Source organism: Triplophysa dalaica, chromosome 15 (genome assembly GCF_015846415.1).
Source record: "Triplophysa dalaica isolate WHDGS20190420 chromosome 15, ASM1584641v1, whole genome shotgun sequence".
Lineage (NCBI taxonomy): Eukaryota > Metazoa > Chordata > Actinopteri > Cypriniformes > Nemacheilidae > Triplophysa > Triplophysa dalaica.
In genome coordinates, this window is record NC_079556.1 from 15940515 (window position 1) to 15960345 (window position 19831).

The 19831-nt window shown below is 39.4% G+C and overlaps 1 protein-coding gene across 3 annotated transcripts in view; it reads left to right on the forward strand.

The window, feature by feature from the left end:
* Positions 1-1994: 1994 nt before the first annotated feature.
* LOC130437140 (CAP-Gly domain-containing linker protein 4-like) overlaps positions 1995-19831 on the forward strand; it is a 41223-nt gene continuing 23386 nt past the window's right edge. For 2 of the 3 annotated variants that reach the window (XM_056768316.1, XM_056768318.1), the window contains exons 1-5: positions 2001-2090; positions 2247-2408; positions 2524-2642; positions 17588-17827; positions 19348-19483. In XM_056768316.1, the coding sequence (XP_056624294.1) occupies positions 2045-2090; positions 2247-2408; positions 2524-2642; positions 17588-17827; positions 19348-19483 (703 nt within the window). In that variant the 5' untranslated portion in view covers positions 2001-2044. Of the gene's footprint in view, positions 2091-2246; positions 2419-2523; positions 2643-17587; positions 17828-19347; positions 19484-19831 lie in introns of all 3 variants that reach the window. The other variant, XM_056768317.1, reaches the window with a different exon arrangement.

Consider the following 19831-nt stretch of genomic DNA (forward strand, 5'->3'; position numbering starts at 1 on the left):
CAAATCTACAAGAAAGGTTACTTACTGAAAAGTGTTGGTGTTTAAAGTGCTTCACTGAACTGAAAGTTAAACTTAAAAGATCTCAAGATAAATGGACCAGGGCCTGACATAACCTGGGCGGTTGATGATTCCGTGTCAGAGCATTGCTTACGATTTTCGTTCAATCAGGCCTTAACTTAACATTATTCACGAAAAGGTTTTCAATCGTTCGTTACATCTTCTCTCATTATCCCTCTGTTTAACTGACGCCCCTAGGCTACTCACCTCTCTCTGTCTGACTGCAGCACACCCATTTTCAAACGTACACATCAGAGGTAGGGCTAGACTTTTTTATTGTCCGTCATTTTGACTGAAAGGCTCTTAAAAATCCGTCATAGTCTAATATTACCCGTCACTATGGTGCAAGGTGGCGTTAGGTGGTAATTAGTATGTTCGTGACGTCATCACGCTGTACTAGCGTCTCGGAACTTGTTGTATTTTAATACAACTGAATGCCAAATAAAGCCGTTGTTGTTTATATTCATTTATATATTTAATCTTTTAATGTTTATGTTCATATGTGATTAGATCTGGGAAAACCAAACACATGGTGCAATTCTCCAACACATTTCTCCTGACCGTTGTGCAGGTCTGATCTGCAACTATAGGAAACGTTTGGTTGAGGTTATTGCTGCCAAAGGAGGGTCAACCAGTTATTAAACCCAAAGGTTCACATACTTTTTCCACCCTGCACTATGAATGTTTAAATGTTGTGTTCAATTAAAACATGAAAACGTATAATGTTTGTGCAGTATTAGTTTAAGCAGACTGTGTTTTTCTATTGTTGTGACTTAGATGAAGATCAGAACACATTTTATGACCAATTTATGAAGAAATCCAAGTAAGCCCAAAGGATTCACATACTTTTTCTTTCAACTGTATATAGGCCTATAACAGTTTTTGATACCATATTCAAGCCCTTTCCAAATTAGTTTTTATTTTGCTCATATCTTAGGTATGTAACAAAAGGTTGGCTGAGGCGCTATGAACGGAATTTGGAGCTTTGACTTGCGAGCATATCACACTCTAATGAAGGGAAACAGGGATTTACAATTTGCCCTCATTTTAATCCGCCGAAATGACTTTTTTCCGTTACAGGTAAATTTTTCCGTTACAGGTAAAAAAATCTGTCAATGACAGAGAATTTTCGGTTAACGCGACCTCTGGTACACACACGTACAGGAACATCTGGACCACGGCCAATCAGAGGGGGGATCCGCCCTTCGCTATCTCTGATTCGTTAAGACCACGATATGGGCCTAATGTTTGTCTGTTGTTGAATGACAGGGAAACTTTCAGAGTTGCGTACACTCTTTTTCTCCCTCGAACGGCTGGTCGCACCGATGCGACCTCTGATTATTTTTAGTTGCACCATTGAGAAATAAGGTCGCATTTACAACCAAATTGTTCGCACCATAGAGCCCTGATTTGCTATGCCGGTCATTAGGTGGTAATTGGAACCACTACTTTATTTTGATCTTAAAAGTTTGAGAACCTGCGGTTATATATATTTTCAATATAGTTGCCATTGACATAGTGCTAATGGTTCCACTTAACTCACAGATGTCTCGCAGAAGTCATTCCATGTCACGCAAACAAAACTAGTGGCCTACAAATGAACAGGATTCTTTAATTTAAATCAAAACTGTGACATCTAGACAGTTTTATTTCATATCTTTATAGCCAGTGTGAGCGTTGATCAAATAAACTGCCTAAGTCATAGTCGGGGTACTCTATAAAGAAAACTGTGTTCATTTTAATTGCTAGTTGGCTTATAGCTATCGTAAAACATTCCCACAACTTTCCCACTCTCTGCCTTTGGTATCAGGCTCTGTAGACTGCAATATTTCCTTTGCAGACAGTGTGTTTGTCTCTCTCAGCATGAAATCTTTTCCTTGAAGCCTTTGCTGTATCAGTTAAAAAGTGAGATTCAGTAAAGAAGTGCATTCTTTTGTAGATTCTGAAGAGAGGATGTGGCGTCAATGACAGAGATGGTCTCACTGACATGACTTTACTTCACTACTGTTGCAAAGCAGGAGCCCCCGGAATAGGTAAGGATGCAACTACATTGTCACTTTAAAACACACTCAATTTAATTGTTTGGTATTGTGGTACGCTTCAGAAGAAAACCAGACATTTTGGCATGGGCATACTATTGAATCAGCTCCTGTGGCAACAGTGTGAAAAAAAACCCCATCTGTTTACAGGTGATGCTGAGTGTGCAGCCAGTTTCGCCCGTCAGCTGCTGTCTCTGGGAGCCGAACCGTCCTCACGCAGTCGCTGGACGAACATGAATGCCCTTCACTACGCTGCATATTTTGATGTTCCTCCACTCATCCGGGTGGTTCTGCAGGCTTCACAGCCGGGAGGTGAGGAGAGGTGATTGAATGACAGTAGGAATAAAATTACTATCACAGTTTGAATTTCATGGATATAACAAACAAGGATGTGATTGGCTGTTCATTCATGGCCGTTTGGTTTCAGAGGTGGACTCAACCTGCAGTGATTTTGACTTTGGCACTGCCTTGCATATTGCTGCATCGAACCTGTGCATTTCTGCAGTGAAGTGTTTGCTGGAACTGGGAGCCAATCCCGCTTTTAGGGTAAGTTTTGTAGTAAATTAAAATATGGATAGATATTGGCCAAAAAATGTAGATTTAGTATATATGTCTGCCCAAATTGCTCATGAAAGTTTACCTGATCTTCTGCTAAGACCAAGTCTTGTTAAAGGTCCAGTGTATGAAATTTAGTGGCATCTAGCAGTGAGGTCACAAATTCCAACAAACGGCTCTCTCCACCTCTTCCCTTTCAAAGCCCTATGTGGCTGACACGGGGCTAAGATGTCGTCACGTTTTTCGCTTCTTTGCCAAAGAAGAAAATATATTTATGAAACACACTCTGTAGAGCAATTAGTAGGTTTAGGGCCTCTGTAGAAACAACGTTGCGAATTCCAGGGGACCCGCGATGCATTTAGATTGAAATAGCTCATTCTAAGGTAATGAAAACAACGCTTCAAAGGTCTTTATACACCTCTGAAATCATTTTATATTGTATGTTATATTTTTATACATAGAAACAAATGTATAGTTTAATGCAATCTAAGTGGTTTTGGATAAAAGTGTCTTGCATAAATGTAAATGTAGATATCGCATTTATGTCAATAAATCCTTCCAAAAAATATACACAGAACCTTAAATAATTAAATAATATTAAAAAAAAAACATGTTAATACTTTGTCTTTATTGACCCTGTAAAAATTCACAGTCCAGGTTGGAAAACATATTTAAATATTTACATGCTTAATGCTACATGGTACTTCCCGGGTGTGCGCACACGTCCTGAAAAGTGAAGCTGCAGGTTCTTTGATGATCCCTGGTGAATGGCTGCAATATAGGACATAGACCCCGCCCTCTCAATGTAAACAACTGGGACAGGTAGTCAGTTTTTAGTCAAGTTTGGTTGTAGTTAGTTATAAGATGTTATAAAAGGGGTGTGGTAAAATCTCATCAGGTATTATGGGCTGGACCTTCTACTGCACAGACTCTTGCTCCAAAAGAGGTCAGTGTCAGTGGCCATAACTCTAACGTTTTTGGCTTCATTTAGGGGTGTTCGATTCCGAGTTTTTTGGAGTCGACTCTGATTCTCGACCATCACTTTTGGAGCCGATGGAATTTACATTTCGTCTCCATTTAATTCAAAACGGGGTCAGGAATACGAATATGAAATAAATGAATGCAACTTCACAAATTTGGGAACTTTTGCCTGGCAATCAATTTCCAGACTAACAAGTGAATACACGTGCATTTGCAGGGCTCCGGACTGCAACAAAAATGCTGCATTTGCAACCAAAAAAATTAATTGTTATTTATCCACACTCAGTTCACCAGAGCCTGAGAAGTCAGCATGTAATAAGCTCCCGCAGGTCTCCGCAGAAGACTACATGGAATTCCGCAGATTTCTTGTTTTTGACAAATATGCAAACACAGGAGTGCATTACTATGATGTGCTGTTTGCTGTGACAGATTAAATATAGAATAAATGTGCCCTTAACAAGGCTAAAACAGTTTTTATTTACTTTTGCTTAAGAATTTAGTTCAACACTTAAAAAAAAAAAGGAGGAAAAACGTTGAGCCTACCATGTGTTCTTTTCTTAATGTAACTCATTGCGTTGGGCATTTATCAATAAAAAATATTAAAAAGTGTTTAAACATATTATTTTTAAAGCAACAAAATATGCTATAATAATAACCCATCAATTAGTCTGTTGCTGGTTATTAAGCTGGATGAAATGCTTTAAAAAAATTACACAAAGTTGATTTTGATTTGTTTCTAGTTATACTCACAGACTCACGTTTAAGCACGCTTTCTTTCAAAACAACTTACAAAGGCTTAACAGTTGTTTAGAGATCAGATGAAATATAGGACCGTTTTTAATAAGAATTTGAGAATTTAACGTGATCTGATTGAAGGTGCGAGTTCTGTTGCTTTGGGCCAATCACAAAGATAATTCAACCGATATGAGTCAGTGAAGACATTAAAAATTACGGAGTCGACTGGAGTCTCCTGTCTTTAAGTCGAATCCGACTTTCTGGACATTAAGAGTCGATGAATCGACTCTTTTGGAGTCGACTGGTCATCTCTTGCTTCATTTTTCTACAATGTAAGTGAATTGTCCATATTTTATATGATCTATGGTACTTCCTAACATCTTTTGACATGATTACAAAACAATGTTTGTGGGAGAACATCATAGACGTACTTACTGCTTTCAGAACTTCATGACTGAACATGTGAAGACAATTTATCCGTATCGTCTTGATGTTACACAGTGCTACTGACACAAAATTTTGTGGACAGAAAAAAACAAAGTTGAGTTGTTTGTAGAAATCAAACAAGCTTTCATCAAGCAACAAATCAAAAATTGTTTTTTAGAAGTGCACCTGTCCACTCCTTGAAACTTTATAAGAGTTGGGTGATGCAACAATACACCAACCACAAGATCACAGGAGTAAATGAACAATAGAATGGCTTCAATGAGAAAATTCACTGTCTGGAGTGGCCCATTCAGAGTCCTGACCTCAACCCAATTCAGAACCTTGACCTTATCCAACTCAGACGCTTGACTTCAAGAGATAAATTTACAGGACAGCCCAAGAATATTGCTGAACAGTGAAGAGACATGATGCGTAATACCTCCCCGCTTGTTGTCCATGTCTGATCCACAGTTACAAAAACATTTATTAGCCTTTTAAGCCACAGGTTTGTAAATTTTTTCCATCCTGCACTTTAAATGTTTACATTGTAAATGTAAGATTTTGTGTGTGTTTGTTGTTTGTATAAGCAAACTGTTTGTCTATGAATACAAAATTCTGTCATGGAACTCTAGAGTGTTATCTATAGCGCAGTTTTTTGGTTGGTGTCGTATCAGCTCAACATTCAAATATGTAGCAGTATTTGCTGTAAGCAGTTTGCAGCACACTTTCAAAAACCCTCCACCTTTCCAAGCTCCACCTGTATAGATCTGGAACAGGGGTTATTTATGCATGATATGTGCCGCAGCAGCATGTATTACGTGCTCACAGCAGGATTGTGAAGTTATTGGCGGTAGCAAGTCTTGGCACTTGCTTTGCAACAGCAGTTTAGCAGATATATTCCACCAAGACCAAATACATTACATTGCCATATTCATAAACAGGTTAATCTCCCAGAGAAATGTCATGACAGAATTTTGATTTTAATTCATCCAGAAATTCAAATTTAGGGATGCGCATCATTATCTTGCTCTTATTTAGCATAGAACAGATGAGATAATTAGCCACCCTTAAAGGGGTCATATGGCGTTGTCTGATTTGACAAAGACCGCCCAAATGTATATGCAAGTAAGGTGGGCGTACCCGTCAGTGCAATTGCCTTGGAAATTGATGTTCCAAATACAGTAAGAGGTGTAACATTTCCGTCTGACCATTACAGTATTCAACCAATCACTACGCACTGGTTAACTGGCCAATCATAGCACACCTCGCTTTTCAGAGTGATGAGCTTTGTAAAAATCTTGCGTTTCAGAGAGGCGAGCAAAGAGGAGATACAAACTGGGATGGTCCGATAGACGAAGACATCACGATGTTGGGCTGGCATCGTGGTTCCCCTGCATGACGTAATTTTCTAAATCAGGAGGTTCCGCGGTCGTCCGCACATCCCGTACACCTACAGCCCGACAAATGTTGACAGCCAAGTCCACAGAATGACATTCTGCGCATGTGTCGAGCTCGTCCGTTCATGCTTTTCTGCGGTCGAGTATGATTTGGAAGCTGCGAAACGCGTGTGCGCCAGACTTGACAGACGCAAGCAAACAGTGAATCGTAGTGATGCACTCATGCTGTGTGCGTGTAAACTTGTCAATGACAACCTGAACTGTGTGCGTCCACGATGGCAGCGAGAAACATCAGTGACGCTTGACCCGCGCAGTTAACTAGTCACACACACACACAGCACACACTGGTCGGCTCAAGAACTAATCGTCTTTCCATGTGAAATAACAACTGGAAGAAATTCAAAATATGCAGGCTGTACATCTCAACTCAACTCAACTTTATTTATATAGCGCTTTTTAAAATTTTCATTGTTACAAAGCAGCTGTACATGAGACACATTGAATACAAGTATGAATTCTAAATTCTAAAGCAGCCCCCCCGGCCAGGCAGAACAATACAAAACAATATGCAAACGGTGGTGAGGAACCCAAAACTCCCATCGAGAAAAAAAACCTCAGGGGAACCCAGGCCCAACCAGGGGATTCCAGTTCCCCTCTGGCAAAAGCTGCTGCCTAAGGCTTAATAAAAATATAAAAATTAAGGATTTAAGATTATCATTAACAATCTAATAGCATTTGAAATGTTGTAGGAAAAACAAAGTTGTCGCGTCCTTTATCCAGATCTCTCCTCTTAGCTCTTGTCAGGTCACCGCTTCCCATTCTCAGCTCTGCCATCAGGTCTGGGCATGAACTGCATCCTGCGGTAACCTTGGAACAAAGAGACAAGACTGGCTGAGAGTAGAGTACTGTTCTGCACTCTTTGATGCAACAAGTACATCATTTGTTGTTGGATGTGTTCCTGGTTCCGGTTGATCTAAACAATGCAGCCTAAATCCTCTGAGGATTAATATTATGGAGGTGTAGTGTATGCAAGATTAAAAAGATGAGTCTTTAGTCTAGATTTAAACTGACAGAGTGTGTCTGCTTCCCGGACCGTGCAGGGAAGAATATTCCAAAGTTTAGGCGCTAGATAAGAAAAGGATCTACCACCTGCACCTGATTTTGAAATTCTAGGTATTACCAACTGACAGGACGCCTGAGAGCGTAATGTACGTGGAGGTCTGTAATACAATAGAAGTTCATTCAAATACTGCGGCGCTAGACCATGTAGGGCTTTATAGGTAATAAGCAAGATCTTAAAGTTAATGCGATGCTTTATAGGTAACCAGTGCAAGGTTGACAGAACCGGGGTTATATGCTCGTACTTTTTTGTACGTGTAAGATCTCGAGCTGCCACGTTTTGAACCAGTTGCAGTTTTTGTAATAGGCCCGCAGGGCAACCACCTAGAAGTGCATTACAGTAATCTAGTCTTGATGTCATGAATGCATGAATTAATTTCTCTGCATCTGACAGTGACAGCATGTGACGTAATTTGGATATATTCTTAAAATGGAAAAATGCAATTTTACAGGTGTTGGCAACATGGCTTTCAAATGACAGAGTACTGTCGAATACAACGCCAAGATTCTTAGCTGATGACGAGGATTTTATGGGGCATCCGTCAATCGTTAAGCAGTATTCTTGGTTGTTACGCATAGAAGTTTTCGGTCCAGTAACTAACACTTCTGTTTTGTCCGAGTTTAGTAGTAAAAAATTGTTACTCATCCACATTTTTAAGTCAGCTATGCAATCCTTTATTCGATCGAACTGCTGGGTTTCATGAGGCTTCGAGGAAATATAAAGTTGAGTATCATCAGCATAACAGTGAAAGCTAATTCCGTGTCGCTTTATTATATCTCCTAGAGGTAGCATGTATAATGCGAAGAGCAGAGGCCCCAAGACTGAGCCCTGTGGTACACCGTACTGGACTTGTGATTTGCGGGACACCTCATTGTTAAATTGCTACAAATTGAAAACGGTCAGATAAATAAGACTTAAACCATTTCAATGCTATTCCGTTAATGCCGACGTAATTTTCGAGTCTATGTAGAAGTATGCTGTGGTCAATGGTGTCAAATGCAGCACTGAGGTCTAGCAGCACCAATAATGAAATACAGCCACGGTCAGACGCTAAAAGCAGATCATTTGTAACTCTGATCAAAGCAGTCTCTGTACTGTGACATGCTCGAAATCCAGACTGGAATTCATCATTAATGTCTTCCCTTTGGAGGAAGGAGCATAATTGAGTTGAAACTACTTTTTCCAGAACTTTAGATATAAAAGGTAAATTCGATATAGGCCTGTAATTCCCTAGTTCTTTAGGGTCGAGTTTGGTTTTTTTTAAAAGAGGCCTTATAACAGCCACCTTAAATGCTTTAGGCACATGTCCTAATGTCAGAGATGAGTTAATAATACTGAGAAGAGGATCTATAATTTCTGGGAGCATTTCTTTCAGTAGTTTTGTAGGTATAGGGTCTAGCATGCATGTTGTTGATTTAGATGATCTAATGATTTTAGACAGTTCATCGTGATCTACTGTAGAAAATAATTGCAATTTCTCCTTAGGGGTGCTGTAGTTAGTTTGTTCAGCGGATTTCACTACAGGTTGCATTGTTATAATTTTTTCTCTAATATCTTGGATTTTACTCGTGAAGTAGTTCATAAATTCATCACTGTTATGCTGATAATCAGAATCTGACGTCGATGACGACTTATTTTTTATTAATTTAGCCACGGTGTTAAATAAAAACCTAGGGTTGTGACGTTTTTATGGCATTCCTGTAATTTCGAGTACTATCCTTCCATGCTATACGAAATACCTCTAAATTAGTTTTCTTAAAGTTGCGCTCCATTTTCCGGGACGCTTTTTTTAGAGTCCGAGTGTGTTCATTATACCACGGTGTTGGGCTGCTATTTTTAATTTTCTTTAAACGCAGAGGAGCAACTGTGTCTAATATTTCCGAGAAAGTAGAGTTAAAATTTTCAATGGTAGTGTCAAAATGGTCAACGTTTTTACTCATGCTAGATATTTTAGACAATTCAGGCAGATTATCGAGAAACGCATCTTTGGTAAATCGTTCTACCATATTTGTAACAAGGTGTTTGATTTGCAGCCGTAGGCCATTGAAGCAAACATAATATCAGATAATGATCCGAAATATCTTCACTCTGCTGAACGATTTTAACATCGTCCACATTTATACCATAAGAAAGTATTAAATCTAAAGTATGATTACGAAGGTGAGTGGGTCCTGACACATGTTGACTAACGCCCATGGAGTTAAGAGTGTCTTTGAAAGCCAGTCCCAAGGCATCTGTATCATTGTCTACATGGATATTAAAGTCACCGACGACAAGGACTCTATCTGCGGCCAGTACTAGTTCTGATAAGAACCCACCAAAATCTTTAATAAAATCTGTGTGGTGCCCTGGAGGCCTATGTATAATAGCTAAAATAAATTTTAAAAATGTTTTGTCCTTAGTATTAGGTGTCGATACGTGAAGTACCATGACTTCAAAAGAATTGTATTTAAAATTAGACTTCTGAGAGGTGGTAAAAGAATTATTGTAAAGTGCAGCGACACCTCCCCCTCTACCTTTTAGACGAGGCTCGTGTTTATAGTAATAATCTTGGGGAACGGATTCATTTAGAGTAATATAATCATCTGGCTTTAGCCATGTTTCTGTCAAAGAAAGCATGTCTATTTTATGATCGGTTATCATATCGTTAACAAAAAGTGATTTATTTGAGAGAGATCTAATATTAAGCAATCCGAGTCGTAACAGTTGATTATCTGTATTTTGTTCATGTTTGATTTGTTTAACGTTTATTAAATTACTTTCAAGAGGTTTACGCAATATTTTATGTTTGCTAATCCGGGGGACAGACACAGTCTCTATTTTATGTTGTTTGTAAAAAGGGATTATTACATGTTGTAATCTTTTGTGTATTCTGTAACGCAAGACGGCAAGCAGACAGTTGGTTAAGCCATTCTGTCTCCTTCCTTACCTGGGCCCTAGGTAGTCAGACTTTAGCATTATTAAGACTGTGTGCCAAATTTCTAGAGAGGAGAGAAACCCCATCCCAGGAGGGATGGAGACCATCTCGTTTCAACAGGTCAGGTCTGCCCTCAAAACTCTTCCAGTTATTTATAAAATCTATATTATTCTGCAGGCACCACTCAGACAACCAGCCATTTAGTGATGATAATCTTCTATAAATCTCATCACCACAGTAAGCAGTAAGGGGGCCAGAGAATATTACAGTGTCTGACATCGTTTTTGCGAGCTCACACACCTCTTTAATATTATCTTTAGTGATCTCCGATTGACGGAGTCTAACATCATTTGTGCCGACGTGAATAACAATCATACTGAATTTACGATTAGTCTTAGCCAGCACATTTAAATTTGACTTGATGTCAGGCGCTCTTGCTCACAGTAAACATTTGACTATGGTGGCTGGTGTCTCTATGTTAACGTTCCGGACAATAGAATCACCGATCACTAGGGCACTTTCAGCAGGTTTCTCAGTCGGTGCGTCACTGAGCGGGGCAAACCTGTTCGAGACTTTAATCGGAACGGTTGAGTGATGTTTTGTCCTGCGACTATGCCGTCTCACCGTCACAAAGTTTCCCAGCTGCAGGGGATTTTCAACCGGAGCCGAACTGTGTGCACTAACATTGCTCGCATCCGAAGTGTTTTCTACAGTCCTAACACTCTTACTATCCTCAAATAAAGATTGGATGCGAGACTCTAATTCTTAGATCTTCTCCGTCAGCCTAACTACTTCCCTGCATTTATCACATGTAATAGCAGCGATGCAAATACTTGTTAAAAAGTACGCTGTCTTGAAAACTGATCGAAAAATGAGATTTGGTGGCAGTCTGGAGCAATGATATAAATTTTTTTGAATGTTTTGGCAGATGGCCATCTAGCAAACTGATATAACCCTGCCCCGTCCCCTATGTCATCGCCAATCACTATGTTTCACCTTAGGCATCGTCCGATACCAATGAGGTCGACATCACCCTAATACCCTTTGAACCTTAAATCATGTATACACATTGCATTACATATAATACAAACGAATAATATTCATTTTAGCCATGTCTATTACCCCTTTAAGGAAAAATGGCATATGGTTTTATGTTAGTTATTGTAGTAATGGTGTTTTCATTTGTATTACTTTAGTTTTTCTACAAATATCATAGTTATAGTTTGTTTTAGTAGTGAGACCATGGTGAAATTGTGGTTATTTAAGTTAAAGTATGGTTACACACACTCACACACACACACAGAAATATGATATATTCCATCCCCTAACCTGACCCCAACACCTTAACCTAATAATCACACAAACATGTTCAAGACATTAGATTTAAAGAAAAATACTTTATTTAGTGAGGACCAGTAAAATGTCCTGACAAGTCGGTTGTATTTATAAATCAATGTATTACTAAGGACATTTAGCCCCCACATATATAGATAAACCTGTACACACACACACACACACACACACACAAATGTTACACATTCACAGTCTGCTTTATTATTTTCCTCTCAGTCTTTTCCCACCACCACAGCGGTTAAATTAGCCATGCTCATTTCTTGATATTATTTATATATATTTTTCTAATTTTTGTAAAATATGTGAATTTTTCCAGAACTGTGGGGAGAGAGACATAAACCTCTGCCTCTTAACATGGCGTTAGTCAGAGTTGTTTGTTTGTGTATGAAGTGTTCATCAATGGTCTTGCCAAAACATAAAATGGGAACTTGCGAGAGGCTCGACTTGAGCAGTTATTTCTCTCATTTGTGAAGCAGCCAACGTTTCCCATTCTTATTTTTTTAACTCTGCGTTGTCTCTGCCAATAATGCATCGTTTTTGCCAGTTATATTTGCGTCTGTCCATTTCTCACTAGTCAGGGGATGTATTTTTAGGTTAGTGTTTTTTGTTCTTGAAGCAGCACTCGGATAGAGATTTTGTGGCCCGTATATCAAATCATCTAGTAATGTTATAACATCGGGCTTGGCAGACTTGTGTGTCAGTGAAAACAGAGGCAAGGTTTTAGCCATAGAAATATCTCTTTTGATAAGTGTTGCCAAGCAACAGCACTGACAATAGGAAACAAAGGTATAAAACGTTAAGAAGGAGTTTGGGCAAACCATTCTTACTCATTGTCTTTAAAGACCATGTCCCACCCTGTTACTGCTCTGTATTCAGGGGAACATGGCCAAACAAGTTTCCATATGCTTTAGTCTTTAGTTGTGTCTGCCTATAATCATCATTATTGTTTAACAAACTATAGCCTGTGACATTAATAAATATTCTGATTGCAGAGAAACTTCAGGGTAATTCAATGGTTAATAATTACTCAGTACAGTGGGATCCTAAATAAAGGGCATAATTCTTTGACATTTTGAACAATGAAATGAAATGGTTGATCTTTCTGTAGAGCTTTTTTTATCCACAAGGGGGTAGTGTGATGCTGTGAAAATGAGCTACACTATTTGGAGCATAACATGTGCTATGATTGTCTGAACTGTAGCTCCAGGAAATATATTTTCTTGTTTGTTCTTTGATACCATGGAAGCGTAATCTAATTACCTTATTAAAATGACCTCAGTTCTATCAGTGATCAGTATCATTTTAAAAACTACATCTGTGAACATCATGCTTCCTACAGCATTGAAGTTTTGTTTTGTTGCCTGTGGCATGGCCACTCGGAGACAGGGAAGTGCTCCTGGGCCAGTGTTGTTTACGTCTTACAAAATGGTTTATAGAGCGCTTGACACTTTGTTTAAAGGGGTCATATGACATGGCTAAAATGAAAATTATCCTTTGTTTTAGATGTAATGCAATGTGTATACATGATTTAAGGTTCCAAAACGCTGTATTTTCCACATACTATGCATTTTTCTATCTCCTCTTTGCCCCGCCTCCCTGAAACGCTCTGATTTTTTACAAAGCTCATCGCTCTGAAACGCGAGGGGTGCTATGATTGGACAGTTAACCAGTGCGTAGTGATTAGTCGAATACTGCTAGCATGTGACGGATAAGTAATTCCTCTTACCATATTTGGAACATCAGGTTTGGGCTGTCTTAGTCCAATCCTACCACCAACTGACGTAGATTTGTGGGGATGTGGTTACACAAGGCGTTTCAGGCAGGTCTGGGTGAGCATTCGCTTTTAGATTTTAGAATGCATCTTTTGTTCTAACACTTTAATTTGTGCAATTTTACGTTTCTAATATTTGCATGGACAACATATAACACACCAAATACACAGAAAAACATGTATTCGCGTCATATGACCTCTTTAAAATGTTCACACAGAGTGGCGGGGCTAGAGTTTTATATATGGGGTGGCCAACGCTACTTCAGGGGGACCACAGACCATTACAGAAAATGTGTGTGTAACCCTGAACTGGCATCAAATTATGAATAAATAAATCCAAGGATTAATGCATAGATGTACAAGTGATAATTTACTTCACAGTTTGTCACAAATGTGACCAATGTATACAAAACAATTGCACAACATAAAGGGTTCAATCTAATTCTAAATTCTAAATAAAAATGAAAATGTTAGATTTTATGACTGTTGCTGTTTTTATTCTCTAAGGAACATAAAAAAGCACTTATTCAAATGGGAAATATGTAAATGGGAAACTAAGAACATCCAAAATCACTTAAACAGTCAATGGCTTTAGGTTATACAGTAAAGAGTCTAACTACTCTAATGAATCTCTTTCCTACATCGTATCTGTATGAGGTTGTCCATGATAAACTTTGTGTGCCTGGAGCGTTCAGCACAGCTCTTATTCATCGGTGACTCATTTAAACGCCTCTGATTGGCCGGTATTTTCACCCCATGTACTTGATTTGCTGTAGTGCTCAAAGCTGTAGCAGAGCAAAAACGTCCACATTCGTTCATTTTCACCTAATCTATTTAGATTGTGACTGTTTTAGCTAGTGTTTTATCATGCAGGTAATGTTTTCCTGTTTTTCGTGTTATTGTTTATTGTCTTGTCGAGTTCTTTTTTATTAAGTTTAGTTTTTTGGGTTTTTCCCCATTGTGGGAAGTGTTGTTTTTTCATGTTTTTATATTAGTTGGGTCCTGGCTTTTCCCCCATCGTTGGTTTTTTGTTTGTATAATAAAGGTCTTTTTGTTCACCCCGTACTTTCGCTGCCTGAATCTGGGTTCTTCCCTCAAAACCCTGACACATTGATATGTATTGCTAAAATTATGTTTTCAATTTTTTTGTCACCTGTTTCCTCTGTTTTGCAGCAAGGCACATCTTAAAAGCACTGTATGAATGAATTGAATCAGCCTTTTTTAGCAAATTGCAGCTTTTTGTAGATTTGAAGCTTGCTGTGAACATAACAACAACATAAAATGTTATCTTTGAAAGATAATTTTATCCCTGATGGAGGGAACGTGACGTTGTGTCGTTGAGATCAACTCTGACTACTTTTTGAAAAGGCCAATGAAATTTGCATGCCGTGCTGCGCCTCCGGATGTCCGGTATAAAAGGAAGCCTACGTGCTTCATTCATTCACCTTGTGTTCTGAGGAGCCTGAGAGCCTCTCACGACTGCTGCAGAGGGCGATACGCGTTGTGGCATAAGGGACACAACTTCTCGTTCCCTCCATCAGGCTACAGACGTAACCAAGACGTTCCCTTTCTGTCGGTCTCTCGACGTTGTGTCGAACAGACAGATGGAGTTCCCACTGAAAAGCCACTACTCTGTATCGCGTTTCTAGGGGAGCGACGGTGACAGACCTAGGCTTGTCATACACGAGAGCTTTCGCGAAATTGTAACCTTCCAGTGTGATGGGTTTGGGGTCCCAGAGCTTTCTCAAGGGAAAGGTGGGAAGCCCCGACCACCCGTTTACGGACGAGTCCTTATCTCTCTTTATCGGTGAGAGGCTGTCCGGTCAGGGTTCACTGGTTATGCACTGCTTCCTTAATTAGGGATGTGCTGCAGCGACCTCTTCCTGCTGTTGTGAAGAGTTTAGTGAGATACCAACATGGTCTCACCGTTTAGGGAAGATCTCATGAAATAAGTGTGGACTGAGGCAGTTAACCACGAGGTGGAGGTCCACCTGGGGAGTTCAAGGGTTTCCAGAGATGGGAACCGTTCATGAGGGTACGTCAGATGGAACAGCCCAAGGGGGGGGGGGGGTGTTTCAGTCGTCCAGTAGCACTAGGTCCGGTTAGAGTTACACGTTAACTCATATGGGATCCCGGCCTAAGGGGCAGGGCTGCTCTGCCCAGCCGGCCCGCATGGGGTGCTTGCTTAGTGATGGATGGAATGCCTGTTCTTTACCACGTGGGGTGGAAAAGAGGTGAGGCTATGTAGAACACTGATCCAACCTACTGGGAGGGTGGGAAGGTGCTTTCGCAGGCATACGCCCAGCCAGCTGCCGGTCCTACACGTAGCCATGCAGGACGCGGGCTGATACAGGTTTACGCCGAATCGCGAGGGTGTTTGGGCGTAGCCCAACCTACAGCTCTGCAGAAGTCTGCCAGAGAGGTGTCCCTGTCCGGGGCCCCCGTGGGAATATCCAACTGGGATCGGGACGCTGTCGTGACGGCGTCCATGATCTGGTGCACCAGTCTCTGTTTGGAGACTGTCCTCCCTGCTGCTCTCCGAATCAGACAAAGAGCTGATCAGAGCTCTGAAAAAGTCACATGATAAAGGGTGGTGTAATCACCTTTGGGTTCAATTATGTGTGATGCATAGCTTAGAACGAGCACTACGATCAGTCAAAGATCATAGAAGACATTGTCATAAAAATGATCAGCATAATGCCTAAATGGTAAATAAACATCACATACACCAAGACAGAGAAAATGGTAGATATAAAGTTTTCCTTCGAAGTTTCATGAGATCCCCTTGCCAGAGTTCAGGAAGTGTGTGTGTGTGTTAACTTCTGATCTGTTTCTATTTCATTTAAAGCTGTTTGGAAAATGAATTATGTGTTTTGAATAGCAACTATAGTTGAACTATTCCTGTTGAAATAAAAACAATAGAACCCTCCCCAAAATACAACAGAAAATGTAATGGCATTTAATGGTTATAATAGGAATTGTATTGTAAGGATCCTTGTTGTTGTCTACTTGTATGTGATGGATTCTATTGGTGGGATGGTAAATCCTATTGGAATAATACCCAAAACACACTACGAAGAGGAATTCAATAGAAAAATCTAATTCACAAAGTCCTTCATTTTTCTGCAGGGATGGTATTTGCAGTAAAACCACAGTATCCACAAATTTACCATTGTCCCTACATAGTGGCCATACTCCAATTAAGCCATTTTTTTCATGTCATGTCAACTCACAGCTAAACAAAGTGAACAAAGTGAACAAAGCTCATATGGCTTTATAAAACGGTCAGTTGTGATGTTTGATTCTGATTTGTTGAGCTGCATTGCCCCTCATGGTCGACGGCCGGTGAATACAACATAAATACAAACATAAACATGTTCGGGCCCGGTCCTCTCTCTTTGACGGTCCGGTCGCTCGTTCTCTTATATGCTCCCGATCTCCTACGTGATTCGAGACCGGTGCGTGCAGGGCTGGCGCTCATTAACAATTACTCACCGGTCTTGAACCACGGTCTCGCCACGCCTACTCCACTACAGGCACAACAAGTCCAATATTCAAGCAGTTGGCTAGAGACACTGCATTTAATAATGTTGTTGTTTTGATGACAAAAGCTGCACTAAATACAAAGGATGGTCATACCAAATGTTGATTTAATTGATTTAATATAAGTTAATTGATAAAGAGAATCTATGTATGACATTCTTTTAACATCATACTCATTTTACAGTCTTTTTATACAAATGTCTAAAACTTTGAACAGTTCTGTGCAGGTAAGTTTCTTGAAGCACCTTGCAGACATTGCCACAGTTCTGTATTTAGACTGTCTTAGTTTGTTCTTTCCCGAAATACTGGATGATGAGATCAGATCTCTGTGTGGAGCACTGGCTGTTGTCAGACCCATTGTGCAAATAAAAATTGTACTGGATTACAATTAATGGCAACATGAATGTTTGGAAATGTAAATGGATATTTCTTACTGACACACTTCAGCAAAAGATACAAAATCACTGACTTAAAACCATTTTTTAACTGGTGAAAATACTACTTTTCTAACTACCACTACCACTGTATCATATCCTGAGGGTCATGACTAAACTGATATCCTTCATCTCTGTTGGTTACAGTACATAATTAAATGCATATTACCCACATTTATGTATTTTGGTTGCTGTTTTATGATTACAGCTTAACTGTAACCACTTATAATAAAAAAATGCTTGTCATTATTTATTTCAGAATGAAAAAAGTCAGTGTCCAGCTGATGTTGTTCCAGACCCTCTAGACATGCCCCTGGAAATAGCTGACGCAGCAGGCCAAGCCAAAGAGTTGCGTGCATTGCTGCAGGAAGTGCTCCCCTGGCCAGAAGCTCCTCTTCTACATGTCCGACCTCCCAGCCTCCTTTCAGACAAGGCCTGTACCCAGCTTTCGAGTATGGGCCTTCACCTTGGAGACAAAGTAGTCATCGCTGGTCAAAAGGTAAAGCATTTATAAATCCAGCATTACTTCACTGCAATAAAGTACATAATAGTACTGTTTCTTTAGATACAAAAAGTTATTTTTTTGCTCCTTACATATAGTATAAAAAAAGGGCTTACTTATTAGGGGTTGCTAGTGCTAGAACAGATTTATTATGACTGGTATGGATTGGAGCTGTTGAGAAAACCCATTTAATAGACACAGTTTCTCTCCTACAAAGCTTACATCTAAAAAAGAATTGTTGAAAAGAAAGTACTTCATAGCTTTCCATGAGGAAAAAAAATAACTTTTCTAAATGATATCCTAAAGGTGGAGGCATTAAGTTACTATAAGTTGTTTCAAACACTGTTCTGTTGAACACAAAGACATATATTTGGAAGAACGTTGGCATATTTCAGTTGTATGACATCATTGACTACTATAGCTGAATAAATTATTATTTTTTGTTCTTTGGAACTCAAAATGAGATATTTTTAAGAAATTAGTTTTAATTTTGCCTACTATGGTAGGTAAATTGGCAACAATACAGAGAGAAACATGTAGTAAATATTTACACAATTTTCTTTATTTAAATTCACAGTCATACCACAAATTGACACTTAAAAGCTTGCAAGGCTGTTAGTGCAACTTTTGAATTTCTAGACTTGAATTTTGCTTCTTTCGAAATGTACCTGTTGTAAACCTAACTTGTGCACTTGTAAACTTCAAAATGTAAGAGTAGCCTGTCTTTAATGATGTCACACAACAGAGCTACTTCACCTACCTATGGCATGCAAAGTTCGGATGGAGGGACCTACTTTTGCAATTTCAAATCTAGAATCCAAAGGCAGGCTCATGACATCATCAGTAATGGATAAAGGCTGCTATTGTTTAATAACCCATTAAGAGTTGGTATGGAAAATAGATGGTCAGGAGACTAAAGAGTTTGCAGTCTAGAGAATTAAAGGGTATTCTCATCTGCATCGTCCTTGCAGAAATAAATCATTTAAGTTGCGTCTGTCTCAAACGCCCTCACATACCCGCACAGAAAATTAGCCATTAATGAAATCCTCCGCCACATTGGGACTAAAGTGAGCAGAGTGCATCTAGAGATTGGCTAATCAAAACACCATTATCTTCTGGGATCCTTGGCGCCGCTGGCTTTCTTTGATTTCCATTTTACTTTTAACCTTATTTTTAATCCAAGCTTATTTGCCTGTTTATGAATGTCAGCATAAGAAAAAAAGCAAGGTTGGCTCTCCAGCGATTGACCAGTACGAGCCAAACTACGAACATTGTGTGCGAATGTGCTTGTTGTTTTCTGGAAAAAGAAGTAATCACTTTTCATTGCTTTTTCGAGAACAGAGCAAGATAAAGATAGCGTCAAACAGGTCTATTGAACGTGTATTTTCTCCTCTGTAGCACACACATCCAGTAAACTATTTCTCACACTTTTCCCAGAGAACCCCCATTTGCTAAAGTGATTTCTGCGAGGTGCTTCTGTGGTCCCATGATTAAATATAAAATGTTTTGTTGGTTAGGTTGGTAGGCTACGGTTCTGCGGCAGTACTGAATTTTCCGGTGGTCTTTGGGCTGGAGTGGAGCTTCACCAACCGGTGGGCAAAAATGATGGATCAGTGGCTGGCGTCCAGTACTTCAGTTGCCCTAATAAGCATGGTAAGTGATATGGACATTGTTTCTCAGATAAATTAAATTTACTTGCATAGTTTAATGTTAACTCTTTAATTAATTCAGGGTTTGGGCAAAAAGTAGCGTATGAGAGGCTGTGCTGTATCCTGACTTATTCACTACACAGCACTAGCACAATACAATACATTGCAAAACCAAAAATAATTTTAGGAAAAAGCTCTTTAAGCCTTCTACTGAAAAATACTGCAGTCCCTGACTGACTGCGAACAGCAACAGAATGTTTATGTTGCTAAGGGTGCGTATTATATTAGGTATGTTAGATATTTCTTTTATTTAAGTCATTAAATAATTTAACCATCAGACATTTTCGTATTC